Source organism: Larimichthys crocea, chromosome III, assembly GCF_000972845.2.
Source record: "Larimichthys crocea isolate SSNF chromosome III, L_crocea_2.0, whole genome shotgun sequence".
In the NCBI taxonomy this organism is placed as follows: Eukaryota; Metazoa; Chordata; class Actinopteri; family Sciaenidae; genus Larimichthys; species Larimichthys crocea.
In genome coordinates, this window is record NC_040013.1 from 47,361,252 (window position 1) to 47,379,588 (window position 18,337).

The 18,337-nt window shown below is 39.5% G+C and overlaps 2 protein-coding genes across 2 annotated transcripts; one reads left to right on the forward strand and one right to left on the reverse strand.

Annotated features, from left to right (window-relative positions):
- The first annotated feature begins 1,274 nt into the window (after window positions 1-1,274).
- On the forward strand, window positions 1,275-5,931 carry ctsla (cathepsin La). Its single transcript, XM_010747971.3, has 8 exons — window positions 1,275-1,388; window positions 2,336-2,470; window positions 2,568-2,690; window positions 3,061-3,213; window positions 4,314-4,538; window positions 5,177-5,345; window positions 5,442-5,559; window positions 5,683-5,931. The coding sequence occupies exons 2-8, from the start codon at window positions 2,348-2,350 to the stop codon at window positions 5,780-5,782; spliced, it is 1,011 nt and encodes a 336-aa protein (XP_010746273.2). The 5' UTR covers window positions 1,275-1,388; window positions 2,336-2,347; the 3' UTR covers window positions 5,783-5,931.
- A 1,082-nt stretch (window positions 5,932-7,013) lies between these two features.
- fbp2 (fructose-1,6-bisphosphatase 2) lies at window positions 7,014-17,848 on the reverse strand. The gene is made up of 7 exons (XM_010747969.3): window positions 17,580-17,848; window positions 15,855-16,017; window positions 14,884-14,976; window positions 13,846-13,986; window positions 12,897-13,034; window positions 8,855-8,974; window positions 7,014-7,437 (listed from the first exon to the last, which is right to left on the reverse strand). The coding sequence occupies exons 1-7, from the start codon at window positions 17,750-17,752 to the stop codon at window positions 7,252-7,254; spliced, it is 1,014 nt and encodes a 337-aa protein (XP_010746271.2). The 5' UTR covers window positions 17,753-17,848; the 3' UTR covers window positions 7,014-7,251.
- Between the last annotated feature and the right edge of the window lie 489 nt (window positions 17,849-18,337).

Consider the following 18,337-nt stretch of genomic DNA (forward strand, 5'->3'; position numbering starts at 1 on the left):
TAAGTTCACCGCGGAGTTGCACCAAGGAAATTTTGGAATGTCATGCAGCAGGCATGTGATAACATAAAGGCATGATGCACTGGGCAGATGTAGATGAATCATGTCACTTACTGTAAAACATTTAATGTTAGCAATGTTGATATGAGGTTTTTGTTTGAACTTCTAAATCTTGTTTTTAGCTGCAGGAGTTAGTTAACATTTCACTATCAAACTACGACTTACAAACTTGTGGGAATTTAGTTTGTTGCCTCCAGTAACAGCAGTGTGACATTTGACTATCACAAATAAGCAGCAAAAACAAAAGGTTTTGTTCTAAAGTAAACAACTCAGAGTGTCACAGTCTTATCAATCACATGAACATACACACAGATTAAGTTTCTGGAAGCCATGATTTGTAGCCTCCCACGCCACTGATAATGGAAACACTGGCCATCACTGACAGCAATATACATCTTATATATATACTTTATAGAGATTGCTGATTAATGACAATCACGCTGTAGGAATGGGTGTCATATTTTTGGATGGTATAAAAAAGTCCATCAGGGGATAGAACAGTTTAGATGTTATGGAAAAGCTTTCACTGAGGCTTCAAATGGGCTTTAATTAATTTACAATAAATATCAGGATGGACTCAATCGATCAACCTCTTTTGGCAGATCTCTGACTGTCCAACAGGGAAATTACAACCCCTTATAGTCCCTGAATTTGTGCCCATTAGGCCTGTTCAACGAATCACAACCATCTCAGGTTACTGCAACCACCAAGGAGCTCATGAACTGACTGATGTTGACCTACTGTATCTAATCTGCTTGTTTGTTGTGTAGATTTTCAGTACGTAATAGTCCTTAAGCTATTGAAGTTAGTTAACCAGTTGTTTACATGCACTACCCAAGGAAACCAGGTAGAGATGAGGCAACGCTCGCTGGGAGTTGTTATCGCCCCATGTCTAACATCAACAAAAGGTCAGACCTATTCCACATAATATCCAGTGACGTTTGCTGCATATTTTCCTCACTGATTTGATGATTAAAAAGGTATAACATCACTTGACCTGTCTCTCAATTAGCTGAGCAGCAATGCAGGTCACAATGGGTATCTTAAACAATCTAAATCTCACAGCACTGAATTCATAATGTTCATTTTTAGGTGTTTTTGTTGCACAAGCCTGCAGATAACACAATGTCCTCTTCTCGACATAATTCCAGGGGGGGTGGGGGTGAGTGGATCACGTGCATCCACAGTTACGCCGCCCGTGGGGGCGGGGCATCCATGGAATAAACAAGCAGTGGACCAATCAGAGAGCTCGGTCGGGCCTTTATAAACTTTGTGTACCTCAGCTGCGAGCAGTTATTTTCTCCTTCTTCGTCTTCAATAAAGAATATACAGTAAGTCCGACAAGTTTTCATTTTACTTGCTTTTTAAAAGTCAAAATACCCAGACTACATCTGAATCCAAGGTTAAAAGTGATATCAATGTTTATTTGTGTCTCCGAGATTTTTTTTTCGTCATTTGAGCCCAGAATAAAAACCCTAGCGTCCATTTTAAAACATCTACTTAAGCCAATGTCTGGTTTATTTATCTGTTTGTACATATATTGAGGCAAAAAGTCTGAATTTTATTGTTATTGTTATTGCCAGCCTGAGCCATCTTGTTTCATTCGGCTGCCTTTGTCGTCGTCTGGCTGAAGTCAGCCATTGCTCGTTTCTTTTCCTCGGCTTAAAATAAGAAAGAGACAAACATCTCCTCGCAGTGTGTCTCCGGCTGAAATATCCACTGCCTGGAAGCTGCCGGTTAAAGTTTTGGTTTTCTTTTCGTTTTCCTGGTTGTAGTTTCGATGTCCAGGCCGGCTTCTTGGCTCTGTGCCGCAGACCCGTGACTGAGAGGAAAACAAAAACAGGCTCTCTTTATTGTCGGGATGAGTTTCTGCTCCTTTAGTTACGTACTTGGAGAAAAAACGGCCCTCAAACAATCCACACATCCCGTTTTATGAAGCATACGTTCAACATAACATTATCTATCTTTTTATTGCTTATCCTGTTCTGGGCCCAGCAGTCGGGAATGTGTGTTGCAGCTTTAATGCGGATCATATTACTGTTTAAATCATGGGAGTGGGCCAGCTTACAGTGTCACAGCCTCCAGCTGCATGACAAGATTCACGATGTGGAAACACGTTAGAGAGAAGTTTGATGGTAATCTTGCATGACTTCGTGTTTTCTGAGGAATTGTTTTTCTATTAGGGTGTGTTTCCGGCCTCCATGTCTGAGTAACCTGCTTAGCTGGAAATTAACTCCTAACTCTCCTTTTGTTCTTTCTCCTGGTGTTTTTATTGCAGTAGGAAGCCACCATGCTGCCTTTAGTCGTGTTGGCCGTGTGCCTGAGTGCAGCCCTCTCGGCCCCCAGCCTGGACCCTCAGCTGGATGAGCACTGGAACCTGTGGAAGAGCTGGCATACAAAAAAGTATCATGAGGTGATGTGTTTTTCTTTTCTTTCCATCAAGATGTTGCACTCTGACAAATTTACAAAGATAAAGTCTAAATGTGTTTGTTTGTTTTTTTTTTTTGTAGAAGGAGGAGGGCTGGAGGAGAATGGTGTGGGAGAAGAACCTTAGGAAGATCGAGCTGCACAACCTAGAGCACTCCATGGGAAAACACTCCTACCGGCTGGGCATGAACCACTTTGGAGACATGGTGAGACCAAAGCTACTGCACACTGACCCTTATCTTGTAAACACGTATTGTCCAAAGGTCTGGGAACCAGAGAAAGTCACTGAAACTTTGACTTTGATAGATGGCAAACTAGACACTACAACAGTAGTGGAGTAAGGTTTTGGGAATATATGCTAGATTAATTGAATTTTTAATATTTCACAAAACTTTTTGCACATGAAACACTTGACTATAAGTAAAATAAAATAGGTTTAGTCAGGGGTCAACACAGGCTAATAATAATAATAATAATAATTATTATTATTATTATTATTATTATTAATGCATTTGCCTGCCTTAAGGTTATGGTAATGTAATTTGTATCGTCTTTACCACCATTGTCTTCCCACAGACTCACGAGGAGTTCAGGCAGATCATGAACGGCTACAAGCGCAAGGCTGAGGGGAAGTTCAAGGGGTCTCTGTTCATGGAGCCCAACTTCCTAGAGGCACCACGTGCCGTGGACTGGAGGGACAATGGTTACGTGACTCCCGTTAAGGACCAGGTAAAACACTTTTATATGTCGTTTAGCCACAGGGCTTTATGGCAACCACACCTGGTGCATAATCAATGTGTCTGTTTTTTTTTCCTTTCTTTTCCCGAAACAACAGGTTTTTATTTCCTCAAAGGGGCCGCAAGATTGTTTGTTTGCTTCTCTTCATCTCGTACATGTTTAATAGCATGTAAAATGGACTTTTCAGAAACCATGTAACAAACAACCCACTACTCTGAAATGTCAGAGCTAAAGTAAGAGTGTAAAACTAGTGCTACTTCTGACAGTGCCTGGTGCTCTGGTTTCGTAAACAGTGTATGTTACCATACGCTCTTATTTAATGGTTATGTTAGTGGTACAGGTGATCTAAATGCATGACTTCTCATCAGCTCGTGAAGAAATTTGGTAAACACTATTGCGTAACAAACAGCTGTGAACAGTTACGCTGTTACAGACTTGCCAAGGAGAAGCACTTTGTCCACTGAAGTGTTTTGCCTGAACAGAAAGATAAGATGGCCACTTGCAGCTTTTCTTTTTTTATCTGTGCGCTCCACACACTGCTCCTCCCTGACTACACAGGCTCCTATTGCATGATGTACATTAACACCGCTGTAAGCTGATACTCGTCTGACTAGCTCACTGTAAACCAGACTGAGGTGGAGCAAACGTGTTGCAAATATTTGGTCAAAGTACAGCAGTGCCATGTTGGGAACAAATCAGAGACAGTGCAATAACCAGATGCAAGTACAACACGATTAAAGGACTAAACATGTGTACACTAATAAATCAAATTATTGCAAACAGATTTTTATAAACAGATGATGGTAAGAGGGAGCTTAAGTCCAGTATTTACGCAACAAAGTGAGCAAACGGCAAAACTATTGGTCTGTTTACAAGGTTTTTGAAGCGGGGTTTAAAAACCGAAACAAAATGGTCGACATCAGAAGAATGTGACTGGATGGTGAAGATGATTTTTAAATCTGGGCAATCGACTTAGTTTTGGATCAATGTCTGTCTGCCTCCATATAGCCAGGAAATGAAAGCTCAGTTTAAAAGCTGTATGTGTGTAGAATAAATAATGAACAAACTGCCTTCCCCTGTCTCCCTCTCAGGGTCAGTGTGGCTCTTGCTGGGCCTTCAGCACCACCGGTGCTCTGGAGGGTCAGCATTTTAGGAAGACCGGCAAACTGGTGTCGCTGAGCGAACAGAACTTGGTGGACTGTTCCAGACCAGAGGGCAACGAGGGCTGCAATGGTGGTCTGATGGACCAGGCCTTTCAGTACGTCAAGGACAACCACGGCCTGGACTCCGAGGACTCTTATCCTTACCTTGGAACTGTATGTATCTCACATAGGGGGATGGGGAAAGTCAGTTAAACAGACCCTCCAGGAATTCGCAATGTTGCAATTTGCAACTTCAGTGAATTCAGGGCGGTGTTGCAATTTTAACCAATCACCGCGTTTTTTCCGCAACTTCCATGCCGTCTACCCGGGGGATTGAACTCGGTGGGTCAGGGATGGCTGCACGGTGTGGGAGGATCCCCTCGTGGGACCTCCTCCTGGCACTGGTTGGCTCCCGCCAGGTGCATTTCCTTGGGGGCGAAGGTGGCTCATGGCTCCGGCCGCAAGCTTTACAGCGCCCACCCGGACCTCGCCACTTCCCGGGGCCGTGGACTTAGTGCTCGCAGTGCCCTCTCACCCCAGGGACTGGGCCCCCTCGCCCCCGGCGCAACTGTCGAATCACAACTTTCTTTTCCTTCCACAACAAAATCACAACAAAAAATGTAAAAAACACTGCAACTTTCACCGTGTTTTATTTATTTTTGAAAATCTAATGCAACATCAGGCATTTTAGGCCGCAACTATCTCAAAAGGCCAGCGAAATCCTGGTGGGACTGGTTAAAGATGGTGCTTGTTTCTTTTAAATTTTCTACTGTGAACAAGTTGACATATTTTATCTCCTTGTTGTCTTCCAGGATGACCAGCCATGTCACTACGACCCCAACTACAACTCTGCCAACGACACCGGATTCGTCGATGTCCCCAGTGGCAAGGAGCATGCACTTATGAAGGCCGTGGCAGCTGTGGGGCCTGTTTCAGTCGCTATCGATGCTGGTCATGAGTCTTTCCAATTTTACCAATCAGGTCAGTTCTTTTTGTTTTGTGAAGAAATGCAGTTACAAATATTTTTTTACATAATTTTTTTAATGTAACTGAGTGGGTTTTTATTTTTATAAATAGGAATCTACTATGAGAAGGACTGCAGCAGTGAGGAGTTGGACCACGGTGTGCTGGTGGTGGGATATGGCTTTGAGGGAGAAGACGTGGATGGCAAGAAATACTGGATCGTGAAGAACAGGTCAGTGGAAAATGTTGAACTTTGCTGTCTGGAGTTAGAGCATTTTATTCGAATTGATTGTAATTGTACAATATAAGGATCAAATCTATTGACCTCACTTCCTGACCTTTGTCTTTTTTGCAGCTGGAGTGAAAAGTGGGGAGACAAAGGCTACATCTACATGGCTAAAGACAGAAAGAACCACTGTGGAATTGCAACAGCAGCCAGTTATCCTCTGGTCTAATGTTTGCACTGCTCCACAGCAGGACCATAGTGTTTTTATTGCAATAGTTTGGCTGAAGACGATGAGGCTTCAGTCAGAGCGATGCATCGACAGGAGATTCTGTCGATGTTGAACGAGGAGAAACACTGTTTTTAGGGAAATGGCGCCATTTTGTTTTGGCTGGTTTTACGCCACTTTATGAAAAGATTTGTTTAGTGATTTATTCTTTGTAAATATGTGTATGCTACTTGGTAAGTGATTCATTAACACTTGCTTCAGTCATTGTAAATGTTTTTTTTTTTTTCTACTTTTACTGTGATCAATTAAAATTGAAACATTAATTTGGTGTTTGGCGCATTTGTCATGTGATTTTATGTAAAAGGAGCTGTGCTCACTGACGCCTGGTACATGGATCTGATAGGATTACTGGTTCTCTAACAGTGCTGTTGATTTATGCAGTCGCCCCTTTACTGAAGGCAAATGGTCGCTTTACAAGAGTCCTAAAGTATTAACTAATGTTAACTGGGGCTGCAAATAATGATTAGTCTCATTAAATTAGGTTCATTTAAACTAATATACAATATCAGAAAGGAAAAAAAGTTGGCATTTTTTAGATGACTTGATTTTGTCTGATCAGTAATTCAACGAATGAAAGATGATTAATCTACAATTATGTATACGACAAACGAACTACTACAAATAATTTTACCAACTGGAAATTCTACATGGTGATAAGCTTAACCCTCTGAGCACCAGTATGATCTAACAACTGTTTCATCTATACTGGACCTCTAAAAATTCATCCATTAATATTTTATTACTAATTTAACCCCCTAACCAATATTAACTCTAATTTGTGACAAAACACCTGTTTTAAATCCAAGATTTAAACTTTTCAACCTTCCTGTTTCCACTGATTTCATTTATTCATCTAGCTTACTTTTTTTTTTATACAAAGCGACTTACAAAAAAGGAATTGCAGGCATAGAGCAACAGGGACTACTTCCATGAATTCAAGTGACTGTTGTAGAAGAGGGATTAAGGAAGACACAATGCTGAGAGTAGTTTTATTTCAGTTAAATAAAACTACATTTATTTACCATTGGTAAATAAAATGCATCATTAATAATGAGAAATACTGTATTTCTATTGGAAGTTTTGCTCAAATTGTGAAAAAACAGGAATGCAGAAACATTTAGCATTTGTTAAAACAAATCATGTTCAAAAATATTTGACAGAACAAAACATTTGTTTTTAAAAAATATTTGTTTAATGACATTTAAATGTTGAAGTACATGAAAGGCTACCATTATAGTTTTGTTCTAAAAAGGGGTTTGAGGACAAGCTGAAATGTACGGAACACTTCACTCATGACCGTATTTGTGATGTTTTGTTTTCTGATGATGAAATGTTATCTTTGTCATGACATTCAAGACATTTCTCTGTGTAGCACAATTATTCCTGCATCATAACAGGGAGCTGTTGCAGGTTTACTGGTACTTCTTGACAAAGGACAGGTACTCGCTGACGTCATCGGGGGAGCCGACCACGAAGGGCACACGCTGGTGAAGCGCTTCAGGCTGAACGTCCATTATCCTCTGAGTGCCAGTGGTGGCAAGGCCTCCCGCCTGCTCGATGAGGAAAGCGATGGGGTTGCATTCGTACAACAACCGCAGCTTTGAGGAGAAGATTTAAAGAAAAACACTATGTTTTTTAGTTGTTGTTTTCTTTTTTTTTACATAAGAAAATGTCTAGCAGTCATTAGATGTTTACTGTGTCAACTCAAAAACTGTTTAGAAGCACATTGCTGCTATCAGCTGAATACCACATTTTGATTGTGCAGCATCAAGATATCACTGTATATGTATGGTGACATTCCTAGACTGTGGCAGTCACATAATTATTAGTTCATTGTGTTTGCTAAATATATTTTCTTAAGTTACGGTTTCATTTTCCAGGGATCACTGATTGACAGCTGTTTAAACTGGACTAGATTTGTCTAAAATCTGAAAGTTGGGGGGTTTTCTAGGTTACATTAATGTTTCATTTCACAGACTATGTGTCAGTTTGAAATTTAAACATCTGTCCATGCCTATAACTGAACGTTTGCCCTTTTTGTTCATATTCAGAATTCTTATTTTATCTAATCCATGATGCCCTTTGAACTTCCACTTAAAATGTGCTATAGTAATGCTGTAAATTACCTTGCCCATATGTCCATTATTTAAAGTTAGAGATCAACAGACCTGTGTGCTGTAATATTTGCAAGAGAACTGAGTTCAAGGACACAATGGCAGCAGAAGCTGTGGCACAAGCAGTTGTTCCACTTCACTTAACTGTGCAGGTGTTGTCTAGACTAGTTTCAAGACCTCTTTTTGAAGGTCTTGGTCTTGTCTCAGAATCAACTAGTTTTTAAATCAAAATCTGTTTATTGAAGGATTTTCAATGCTGAATGGACATTACAGAGACAGAAGGTAAACATGAGTACCACAATCAACACCAATGTGTCCAGATAGACATGAATTGGGCAATATAACTTCAGGAAAACAACACAGAATCGACTGGTTTTACTCAGTTTTGTCTTGGTCTCACTGAAAGACTGGCCAAGATAACAACTGTGGGGATCAATACATTTCCTGCAATCGATAACTTGACTAATTTCTAATCTTAATCTTAAAGGTTCTGTTAACGGCTGCCAGCCCTTCTTCTCATACACTCCAAAAAATGTCAATGATGGAGCCAGGAGAAGAAGCTGTGTCTTTCTGGGAATAGACTTTGGGCTACCTAATGAATCACCCAAAGAGATGTAATATTTATCCAAGTAGGCTATATACTGTCTGGTCTTGGTCTTGACTCTGTCTCATCCTTCTTTGGTCTCAATCCCTCTAGTCTCGGTCCTGATACACTCTGGTCTTGCTTATGACTTGGTCTCAGTTTAGGTGGTCTTGACTACAACACAGCCAGGTGCTGTGAAAAATTAGACGCTCATTTGGATGTTTTGTTTTGTAATTTGAGCACATTAATAGTCGGTACATCCTGTTCATAATTGGTATGATACTGTAGTAAAATTGCTTTGTGAGGATCAATGTGTACCTTTCCGTTGGGGCTCTTCTCATTGGCAGGGTACATGAAGATCCCTCCATAGGCAATGGTGCGGTGAATATCTGAGACCATAGAGCCCACATAACGAGCTCCGTAGGGGGAACTGCCATCCTGAAGGAAGCAACGGTACATTTTACATATACATGTACATTTTTTTTACAATAGTAGTGCACGATCCAATCATGCAGCAATTATCCTTCTAAGAACATGGTTTCGATGGCCCCTCTTACGGGTTTAACCCCAGATTTCTTTAATGCAACCACACAAATGTTAAATCATTAAACAAGTCGGTGAATCTAGTTTGCTTCTTCACAGAGAAGAACAGCTGTGGTCAACTTGTATTCATATCAACGGATTTAAGGGTAACACGTTTTCATGGTGGAATAAAATAATGAAATCTTCACCCTATGTGTTGGATTAAGTGAGTACAGTCCTGAGCCAGGCAATGCCTTTTAGTGTTTTTCCTTGTCAAGGCAGCGTGATAACTAATAATTTAAGAGCTGCTGTCTGAACACTTATCTAAAGTGACCTTTGAGTTCACCAGAGATACACAACACAGATGACGTCCATGACTTCTAAACATGGACATGGCATAAAACTGTCTTGTGTTTTGACCGCTTAGATATATTTCTCTTCATTTTAAATAGTCACAAACCATGGACAATTTAACCGAAGTGGGTTAAAAGAAAAAAGTACCCCATCTTACATGTAGATATGAGCTTTGCTTACACTGCTCATTTGCAAAAAAAAATTGTTTTTGTTTTGTGAAGTGATTTGTAAAAATTACAACACAGTTTTGTTACTTTTGCCAGAAGTGTTATTTTGAAATGTATTATTGTTTTTTTTTTCATGTAGTTACTACTACAGTGTAGTGTAATTAACGGTGATAAAAAAAACAGGTCAGGCAGTGCTTTTGGAAGTTGCAGCTTCAGCAGATCTGCTTCATTCAGAGATCATAAGGTTTCCTGACCTGCTGCTGAGGAAGAACTGAACAGCAAACAACGGTCAGGTCAAAGTCCGTCACACACACACACACACACACACACACACCTACACACACACACACACACACACACACCTACAAAAACAGGATGTTTTTGACAGAGAACAAGTGGACTTTCAGCATGTGAAATATCCAGTTTTGCTAAGTTTCATTTATGGAAAGTTTGTTTACTTCACCATGTTTCATTCACTGATTTCACACTTTAATATTTCATGTTTAATCCAAATCTCTCTAATCTCTCTCTCAGACTAAGCAACTGAGTGTGAGTGCGAGGGAGTTGGCCTGACGGGAGCTTCATGTTCAGGCCGGCACAACATGATGCAGAGTCATGTGCTTGCTGAGTCACATCCCAGTCATCATGATGGTATGTGTGCGCCTGTGTGTGTATGCGTAGTATTTCCTGGAGACAGACTCACTGACACAACGGAACACTCTCACATTAACACACCCTGATGGCTACAGTTGAGACAACATAAAACTTAGAGTAGAGGAAGTAGCAAGAGTGCATGGGAAAGTTTGGAAGGGTAAGATTTGTATGAACATGAACTTCAAACAAACCACAAGTCATAAAAACTGAAGTGAGAACATGTTGGAGTGCTGATCTTGAAGCAGTGATCAGGTGCTCGTGCTCAGTTTGCACCCTGGTGTGAGTATTACACATCTACTGTTAAAATCATCTAACCCACAATGACAAATCATCAGATTTTGCATGCACTGCAATTACTTGCACAATGCAGTTGTTTGCACAACCTGGACACTTGCACATCTCACTACCTCACCATGGTGTTATACTGTTGTTGTTTTTCTATTTATTGTATATACTTTTTCTCTCAATTTAAATTTGCCTTTACTTTTTATATTTTATGTCTATATCTATATTATTTTTTTTTAATTTAATTTATTTATATTTTATATTTGATATTGGGCTGCTCCGGGACCAGGGGAAACCAATTTTCGTTTCATCCCATGTTTACATGTGTTGTAATGACAATAAAACTCCTTGAATCTTGAATCTTGAATCTTCCCTGAAGTTCAGAAAATATATGAGCAGCTGACAAGCTGTCTGTCTTAGAGCAGATCTAGTTAACAAAAGAGCAGAGAGGATTCATGTTAAAAAGGTTACCATCTGTACGCTACATTTAAACTTCCTTATAGGTGTTTCCAGCAACATTTGCATTTTCTTTTCAACATCATGAGACAAGTTTTTGCTATTTCATACTGAAACGCACATATGACAGTGAGTAACAGTGTTGTCATGCCCAAATTTGTGCTGGGTCATGATGGTATGAATGTGATATGAAGTATAGGATGATATTAGTAGATGATACACTGTAGCACAACTGAAATTTTCTATTTTTGTGCCTAACTTACTATAATTTCTTCAAAATTTACTTTTGAAACAACAAGACAGTCAAACTTAGCAGGTCTTAAAGGACATGTTACATGCATGTTGACTCACATTTGTAAAAACATGATTGAATCACTATAATAATCTATTTCATTTTTATTTAATGGAACACTGAGCTGCATTTTGTGTTCAGAAGATGCTATAGGAACACTACTAATGTTTTCATGTTATGTTAGCCTTAAATGAATATCTTTAATAGCATAAAAGACAAGGAAAATGTGTTTCTAATAATTCTCAATAAATAAAATTAAAGAATTACAGTGCAGTTGCAAAGCTTTGGTTTTAACAGAACTGAGAGCTGGAGCAGACTCAAGTTTTCTGGGAGTTTGTTCCAGATGTGTGGTGAATAAGCACTGAGTTCTGCTTCTTATGAAAAATACTTGCAACTGATGTAAGCAACATGATGAATGGAGAATGGCTGTGTATTTAGTCACAGTTTGGTGGAATCGTTTGAAAGAAATACCAACAGATGGAAGAGAAATGGATGGGAACATTTCTGTGGACATGATGATCCCCATTTTATTAATTTAGTTGTCATTGCCACAGTCACATCAGAATGGATTTCAACATTGACACGGTCAAAGTTGAAATCCATTCTGATGTGAATTCATGTTTCAGAGCCTCCTTTCAAGCCTACCAAGTGTGTGATACTAAAAATGCAGGTTTTAAGTGGAGTACTCATTTAATCTCAAAGCATGACTGAGGCCAAGAAGACAGTAAGTTACAGATATTTTGTGTAACTGGTAAAGAAAAAGCTGATATTTCCTAAAAGTGCGGTTCATCACCACCCCTGATGAAAAGGATGCTGATGACTTTGCAGTCATGGTGTTTGGTGACCGTGTTGGAGAAGTGCTGAGTGTGCACGGCAAAATCACAGTTTCCAGAAGGCAAGCTGCAGTTTCCTGAGGAACACGATGTTTCCTGCAATAACTGTGTCACCATACTGCAGCTCAGCTGACCATGCCGCCATCCTCAATCCTGTCTGCCCGAAGTGTCACGCTCGACTGACTGTCAATCACATGTTTGGATCAGGACGGCTACACTTTGTCCTCTCTGCCTGTGGTACCTGGTCGCATGAAGCATCTTTACTTTGATTTTTTTTAAAGTCAAGATTTACATTTCTTACTCTAACTTATTTATATACATACACTTATACACGTATATACATCACTGTTCATTTTCACAAGGCAAATTCCTCAGGAAAAAGTAAAAGTAGTGTCTGAATTTATATTATTTCTGCAGTTGAGAAACATTAAGAGAACTGTAATGTGATGATACCATTTGGAACAAATAGCTTCATTTGTGCAGCAAACTAAAAGTCCTTGTGTAAACTCAGTCTACCAGAGCAAACACTTGGTCAGGATTCACATGATAGAGTGTGTGAGGTCCTGCCTCAGGACTGAGCATGAGTATAGCTGTGTGTCAGCAAAATAGCTGCTCTGAGAAGAGACTAGGCTCATTTCTAAGCTGTGGTTAAAGGTGTCAGATTCAAAACCACAAACACAAAGTAAAACTGATCAATACCTTGGCTCAAATTAAAGGGAGATTTTGTATGTTTGTGTGTGTGTGTGTGCAGAGTAGTTCTTCTGGAAGTTGTTTTAATGTTATAATTATGCTCTAACCTCAGGGTACTTCTTGTGCTTGAGGTACTCGTTGATGGAGGGGTGGAAATATTTGGCGTAGCCCTCGTTTAGACTGTAGATCTTCCCCTTCTGTTTGATCTTCACGTTCCTCTCAGTCAGGATGAACTCACCGATGGCCTGAAAAACACAAACGTAATGTTTAGGTGGTTAATCCCTGCAAGAGCATACCACACTTCCGTGGTTTGGTGAATTACATGCTTGAAAAAGCACAGCAGACAGGTTTTCTCAGGGGGGTTCTGAATGCATGAAAACAAGATTACTTACAAACACACAGTCACTTTTTTCATCTTATAACTAAAGCTGCTTTTCCAAAGTCTAATTCCTAATAATCAGTTGTTGCCTGTGTGTAAATCTGTGAGTCTGGAATGAAGAATATGATGCTAATAAGTCATTATGTGTGTGTGTGAAAGGTGATAAACAAGTTTTATTGACTAAAAATAATGATGGAAATGATGAAAAAATGAGCTATGACCTCCATTCAGAGGTACTGAAAATGGAAACAACCACAAACACATACACAAAAGGCTGAAATCACATGAACATGATTCTTTTTTTGAACATTATACTACATAATATGAGTTATACTTATAATATGCTGGTTTTCTTATGGTTTCATACAAGACAGTTAAGGTGGCACACTTTCCGTCACATAAAAAGGGATTTATGTGTGTTTACAGTCCCCTACATTCCTGATTGCTTTGTGGAGATGTGCAGCATGAAGGAATTATTGGCAGGATAATATGTGTTTTCTCCAATAAAAGCAGTTATATAGAGCAATAAAGGCATATAACAGTATATATAAGAGTGAGAGCAAGAGCAAGATAATGAAAGAAGAAGGCAGCAGCAGCCATCTGAGGGTGTCTCACTTACTGACATTTCACCATCACAGAGCACTTTTAAAAATTCAAGTGACTACTCAAGTACTCACAGGGTCCAACGTAAAGAAGTTCAAGCCGGCGCCGGTGCTGAGAGCCACCAGGGTGGCACTGCCATACAGGGTGTAGCCTGCACACACAATGTTGTTCCCAGGCTGTAGGGCATCTTTCTCTGTGGGCTCCCCCTCTGATACCTGGGAAAGGAAAACAAACCAACAAAGAAGAAAATATGAACAGTGGTGTTCTGCAGACTCAATCAACAATGGTCAGGGTGGTGCATAGGTCCAAACTTCCTAAATATGCTCTTGCTATTATCACTGATTTATTAAGTATGTAAGAGAAATAGGTAAGAAAAGCCAAAACATAAATCACCATTAGATATTATAATATATCCAACTGCACTGCAGTGTATTTGTCTATAAGTTGTAGTTCACAATAACAAAAAAAAGTTAAACAGACATTTTAATTTGGCATAGTATATATTTACATCCTAACAAACTCAAATGTTTGTTTGTTTTGTCCCACAATCAGCCTCCAACAGGTTTTGTGGCTAATAAATTCAATGATTCCTTCTGCATACAGTAGAACAGGTGGAAACCTGAATTAGCTGGACCACAGTGTCCCCTTGTGTCCGTAGGGCATTACTGCGCTCAAGCGGTGTATATCCACTCTAAATTGCCTGATACATCCATCCATCCATTATCTGTAATCCCTTATCCTCATCAGTGTCACAGTGGTGCTGGAGCCTATCCCGGCTGACTTTGGGCGAGAGGCGGGGTACACCCTGGAAAAGCTTCACACTCACACCTATGGGCAATTTAGATTAATCAATTAACCTGTTAAGTGCATGTCTGTGGGAGGAAGCTGGAGTACCCAGAGAGAACCCATGCAGACACAGGGAGAACACGCAAACTCCACACAAAGGTTCGAACCAGGAGCAACAGGGCTAACCACTGCACCACCCTGATATATATAAACTGCAGTTATGTCATGATTATTAACTAAAAAGATATACATTTACCTACACTATATTTCTTTGATGCTTGTTCATCATTTTAAAGTATTTTGTATATGGTTTGGGTCAGACTCACCCGTTTGTAGATGGCAAATATAGTGCCAATAGAAGCCAAACAGTCGATGTTACTGGAGCCATCCAGAGGGTCAAAACAGACAACGTACTTCCCCTGTGATAAAATAAATTCAAGTTATTTAGACTTAAAAAAAAACAGTTTTTATGAATTGAAATCTGAATTTTGTTCCATTACATACGAGAAACTATCCTATTTCATCGCAGTATTTCATATTTAACATGTTCCAAAATTTCTAGTCCTTTATTTTCAACATTTATTTCATGCCCTTTTAAAAACTGCAAACACTCGTCAATCAAACAATCAATTCTGAATTATTCCTATGTTGTCTGATTCAGCAGCAGCTGGGAGCTTCATTCAATATGCAATAGTTATTTAAAAGATACAAGTGAACTTATTTTCAATTTTACTTTGAGAGTAGTACATGTACAATTTTCTTTGTTATGAAAGGCATTCCTCCTTACAGCTTCTTAAATGTAACGAATACAAAAATGAAAATCGATCACCGTGATGGGCGCACGTGTGGAGGTCATATAGAGTGTTTAGTAAGAATCATAACAAAGATTTTCTCTGATTGAGTAACTTCCTGATGTGAATCTGTTTGTGGATTCTCTCATCTGAATCTCATCAACACTTTGGTGACACTGTGTGGAAACAAGATGTAACTGTTTTAACTTTTAAAAGCCTGAAAGATTTCTCTGCCCAGAGATCATCAGTGAACTGAGCTGCCAACATCATTTTCTCACCTCTGCAGTGTATTTAACGTGGCAAACCTTCTGTGCATGGAGCACTCACTGATTTATTTTTGATTATTAGTGTGAAAATGTTTTCTTTCCCTTTCTCATGTAATCAACTTGTAAATTATAAAACAATATAAGACAGGTGTATTCCTACAGAGTTTTTCTGCTTAATGCAACAAATAAAAAAAAAAGAATCCCTCATCATGCAGTGTTGTTTTCCTCCTCAGGACTCACCCTCTTATCTTTGGGAGTGATGATGAGCTCCTTGTTCTCCTCAGACACCATGCAGCAGGTGCTGTAGGAGGCCTGCAGCATGTTGATGACCAGGTCGTTGGACAGAACGTCCAGCTTTTTCACATCGTCTCCTGTCACGTTCACTGAGCCCGCCAAGCCCTGCCTGTGTGGACCAATCAGCAGCCAAGCTTTAGTCTCACACTTATAGGCCACTGTAGCAGTCACATGTACAAGATGTATTCAGGCAGCTGTTTGTGTTTTGAATAATGATTCATTGTTTATGAGTTGGCAGGGTTTCAGTAATTCTTCTTCATATGGAACATTTTCAGGGCAACATGTCAGTCCCCCTATTTAGCATTTGCAAGCAGTGTATAAACATTGAATGAAGAGTTCATATGTATACAATGTAGCTGTTAGCAATTGTAAGTGTTTATTAATGTATTTGTCAAAACTCTTCCTGTGGACACCCATTAATGGAAGCTGCTGTATAACCTAAATATAGTAAAAATAGTAGTTGATAATATAAAATATGTCTTCATAGGAGAAATGATGTTGAAAATAATGTATTCTAATAAACATGTAAAAAATATACTTACATCTGTGTATGACTACATCATAGTTTGTTTATTTATCAAATGTATTACTTAATTACTTACTTGATTAAATGTTTGTATACTGTTAACTTTGCAAATGTTAAAGGTCTCTAGAAACAGATTATAATATTTATAACTATGTTTTCGTAAGTGTAAATAAGTGTAATCACCTATAAATAAGAATTATTATTATTTTTGTTACTTGTTACTGTGTCTTAGAATAAAGATTTTATATCTACAGATGCTGCTGGTCCTCTTCCACTAAACCTTTGCTCTAGAGAAGTGCTTTTGTGTTTTTTTCACCCATAGTGAGACCAGGAAGTTGCAACCAGCAACTATGCTACGAGATGCTACTAAATGTTACACATGGGTCCTTTAACCATTTTCAGAATTTTTTCAACCTTGTTTATTTCAACCCGGCTGTGTATCCCTCTCAAAAAGTTCCAAAAATCAGGCTAAGTAAGAATTGCTTGGATGTAAGGAGGCTAAAAGGTAGTGCTGCTAAAAAGGCTTGACCCACAACCGTGGTCAGAAACCACATCTCAATTAATTTACATAACTCTCCAGAACACTGGCTTCTCCCCAAGCTCAATTCTCTTCACAAAGGACTGCCTATTGTGTCAAAAATGTTGTGCAATCACAATTTTTTTCCCCTGTTATCTCCTGCTTGACAAGGCACTGAACAAGCTGCACAATCGTATATCGAGACTCAGTTTAGTGCTGAAATGCACCTAAAATCAGCTCACTGTCTTTCTTACAATACAACAGCACGAAACTATCAACCATATCAGCAGTACTGCTGGCTCGGTCACTCCACTGTTTCTATGCTTGAGTGTTGAAATCAGACAACTTCTAAACCCTCAATTGGAAACACAGTCTCAACTCCTGAGTCACTCTGTGGGAGTGAAGCAAAATGTCAAACAGCAAGACACTGAATTCCTGAAGCTGTAGTTCTGCAGCTGACCTCGACCTCTGACCTCTCCAGGGAGAGATGCAAGCAACAGAGGTTCAATAAGGTATCATCAAATTATTATTTTTTAAATAAAATATCAAATCTGTCCATTGTTTAATCACAGATATCTACCACTTTATATCAGTTGGTAATGTAATGATGCACAGTATCAGTACTTACAGGTGGGCCAGGCCTGCCTTGCGCACAGCTGAAGAAATGGCTTTGATGGCAGTCAGAATGGCGTTGATGAGCTGGGTCAGCTCACCAGTTGCCCCCTTAGCCTGGCGGCCGGTCTCGATAACGAACCGGGTCAGGGTCCATACGTCTGTGTCAAATGCAGACTGGTCCGACATGCTAGGTTCTGGTCCTTCTGGTGGGCAGCAGATTGAGCAGAGGACGGACAGTAAATGAGAGACCTCATTCCCAGCCAAGCGTTTTTCATACCCAGAGCCATGAAGGCAAGCCAGGGGATCTATTTGTGAGTGCAGCCAAGTGGAAGAGGGAGTGTGTATGTGTGTGTGTATTTGGAGATGGGTGAGGGGGTGTCAGGTGTCAGCTGTTGAGACTGTTACAGTTTATTCCTTTGGAGAAGACAAACACTGTTATTGATTGAGTCAAAAGTCTTGCATCATATAACTTTAAACTTTAGTAACATGAGAGCTGTTTGGTAAATTCTCACATTTGTTTGCACATGATCCTGAGCAGTACAGTGAGTCTGGTACTGTGACAATAGAGGTGCAACTAGATATTTATATGACCAACTTCATGTAGTGAACCAACAAAATGTACAGCACTAAATGCTGATACTTGATAAACGGAGATCATCTGATACTCACTCAAAACAACTTCTATGATTGAGTTTAAAGGGAGTTCTGATCCAGTATCTTAATATCTCTAAGCTAAAAGACACTTTGGTTTGTCAGTTGCCTGGTTTTAGC

Coding starts and splice junctions, on each gene's coding strand:
- ctsla (XM_010747971.3), top strand. CDS start 2,348: ATGCTGCCTTTAGTCGTGTTGGCCGTGTGCCTGAGTGCAGCCCTCTCG. Junction 3,214..4,313: donor TGACTCCCGTTAAGGACCAG/GTAAAACACTTT, acceptor TCTCCCTCTCAG/GGTCAGTGTGGCTCTTGCTG. Junction 4,539..5,176: donor CTTATCCTTACCTTGGAACT/GTATGTATCTCA, acceptor GTTGTCTTCCAG/GATGACCAGCCATGTCACTA.
- fbp2 (XM_010747969.3), bottom strand. CDS start 17,752: ATGTCGGACCAGTCTGCATTTGACACAGACGTATGGACCCTGACCCGG. Junction 14,977..15,854: donor TCACTCCCAAAGATAAGAGG/GTGAGTCCTGAG, acceptor ATTTTATCACAG/GGGAAGTACGTTGTCTGTTT. Junction 13,035..13,845: donor ACTTCTTTACGTTGGACCCT/GTGAGTACTTGA, acceptor TGTGTTTTTCAG/GCCATCGGTGAGTTCATCCT.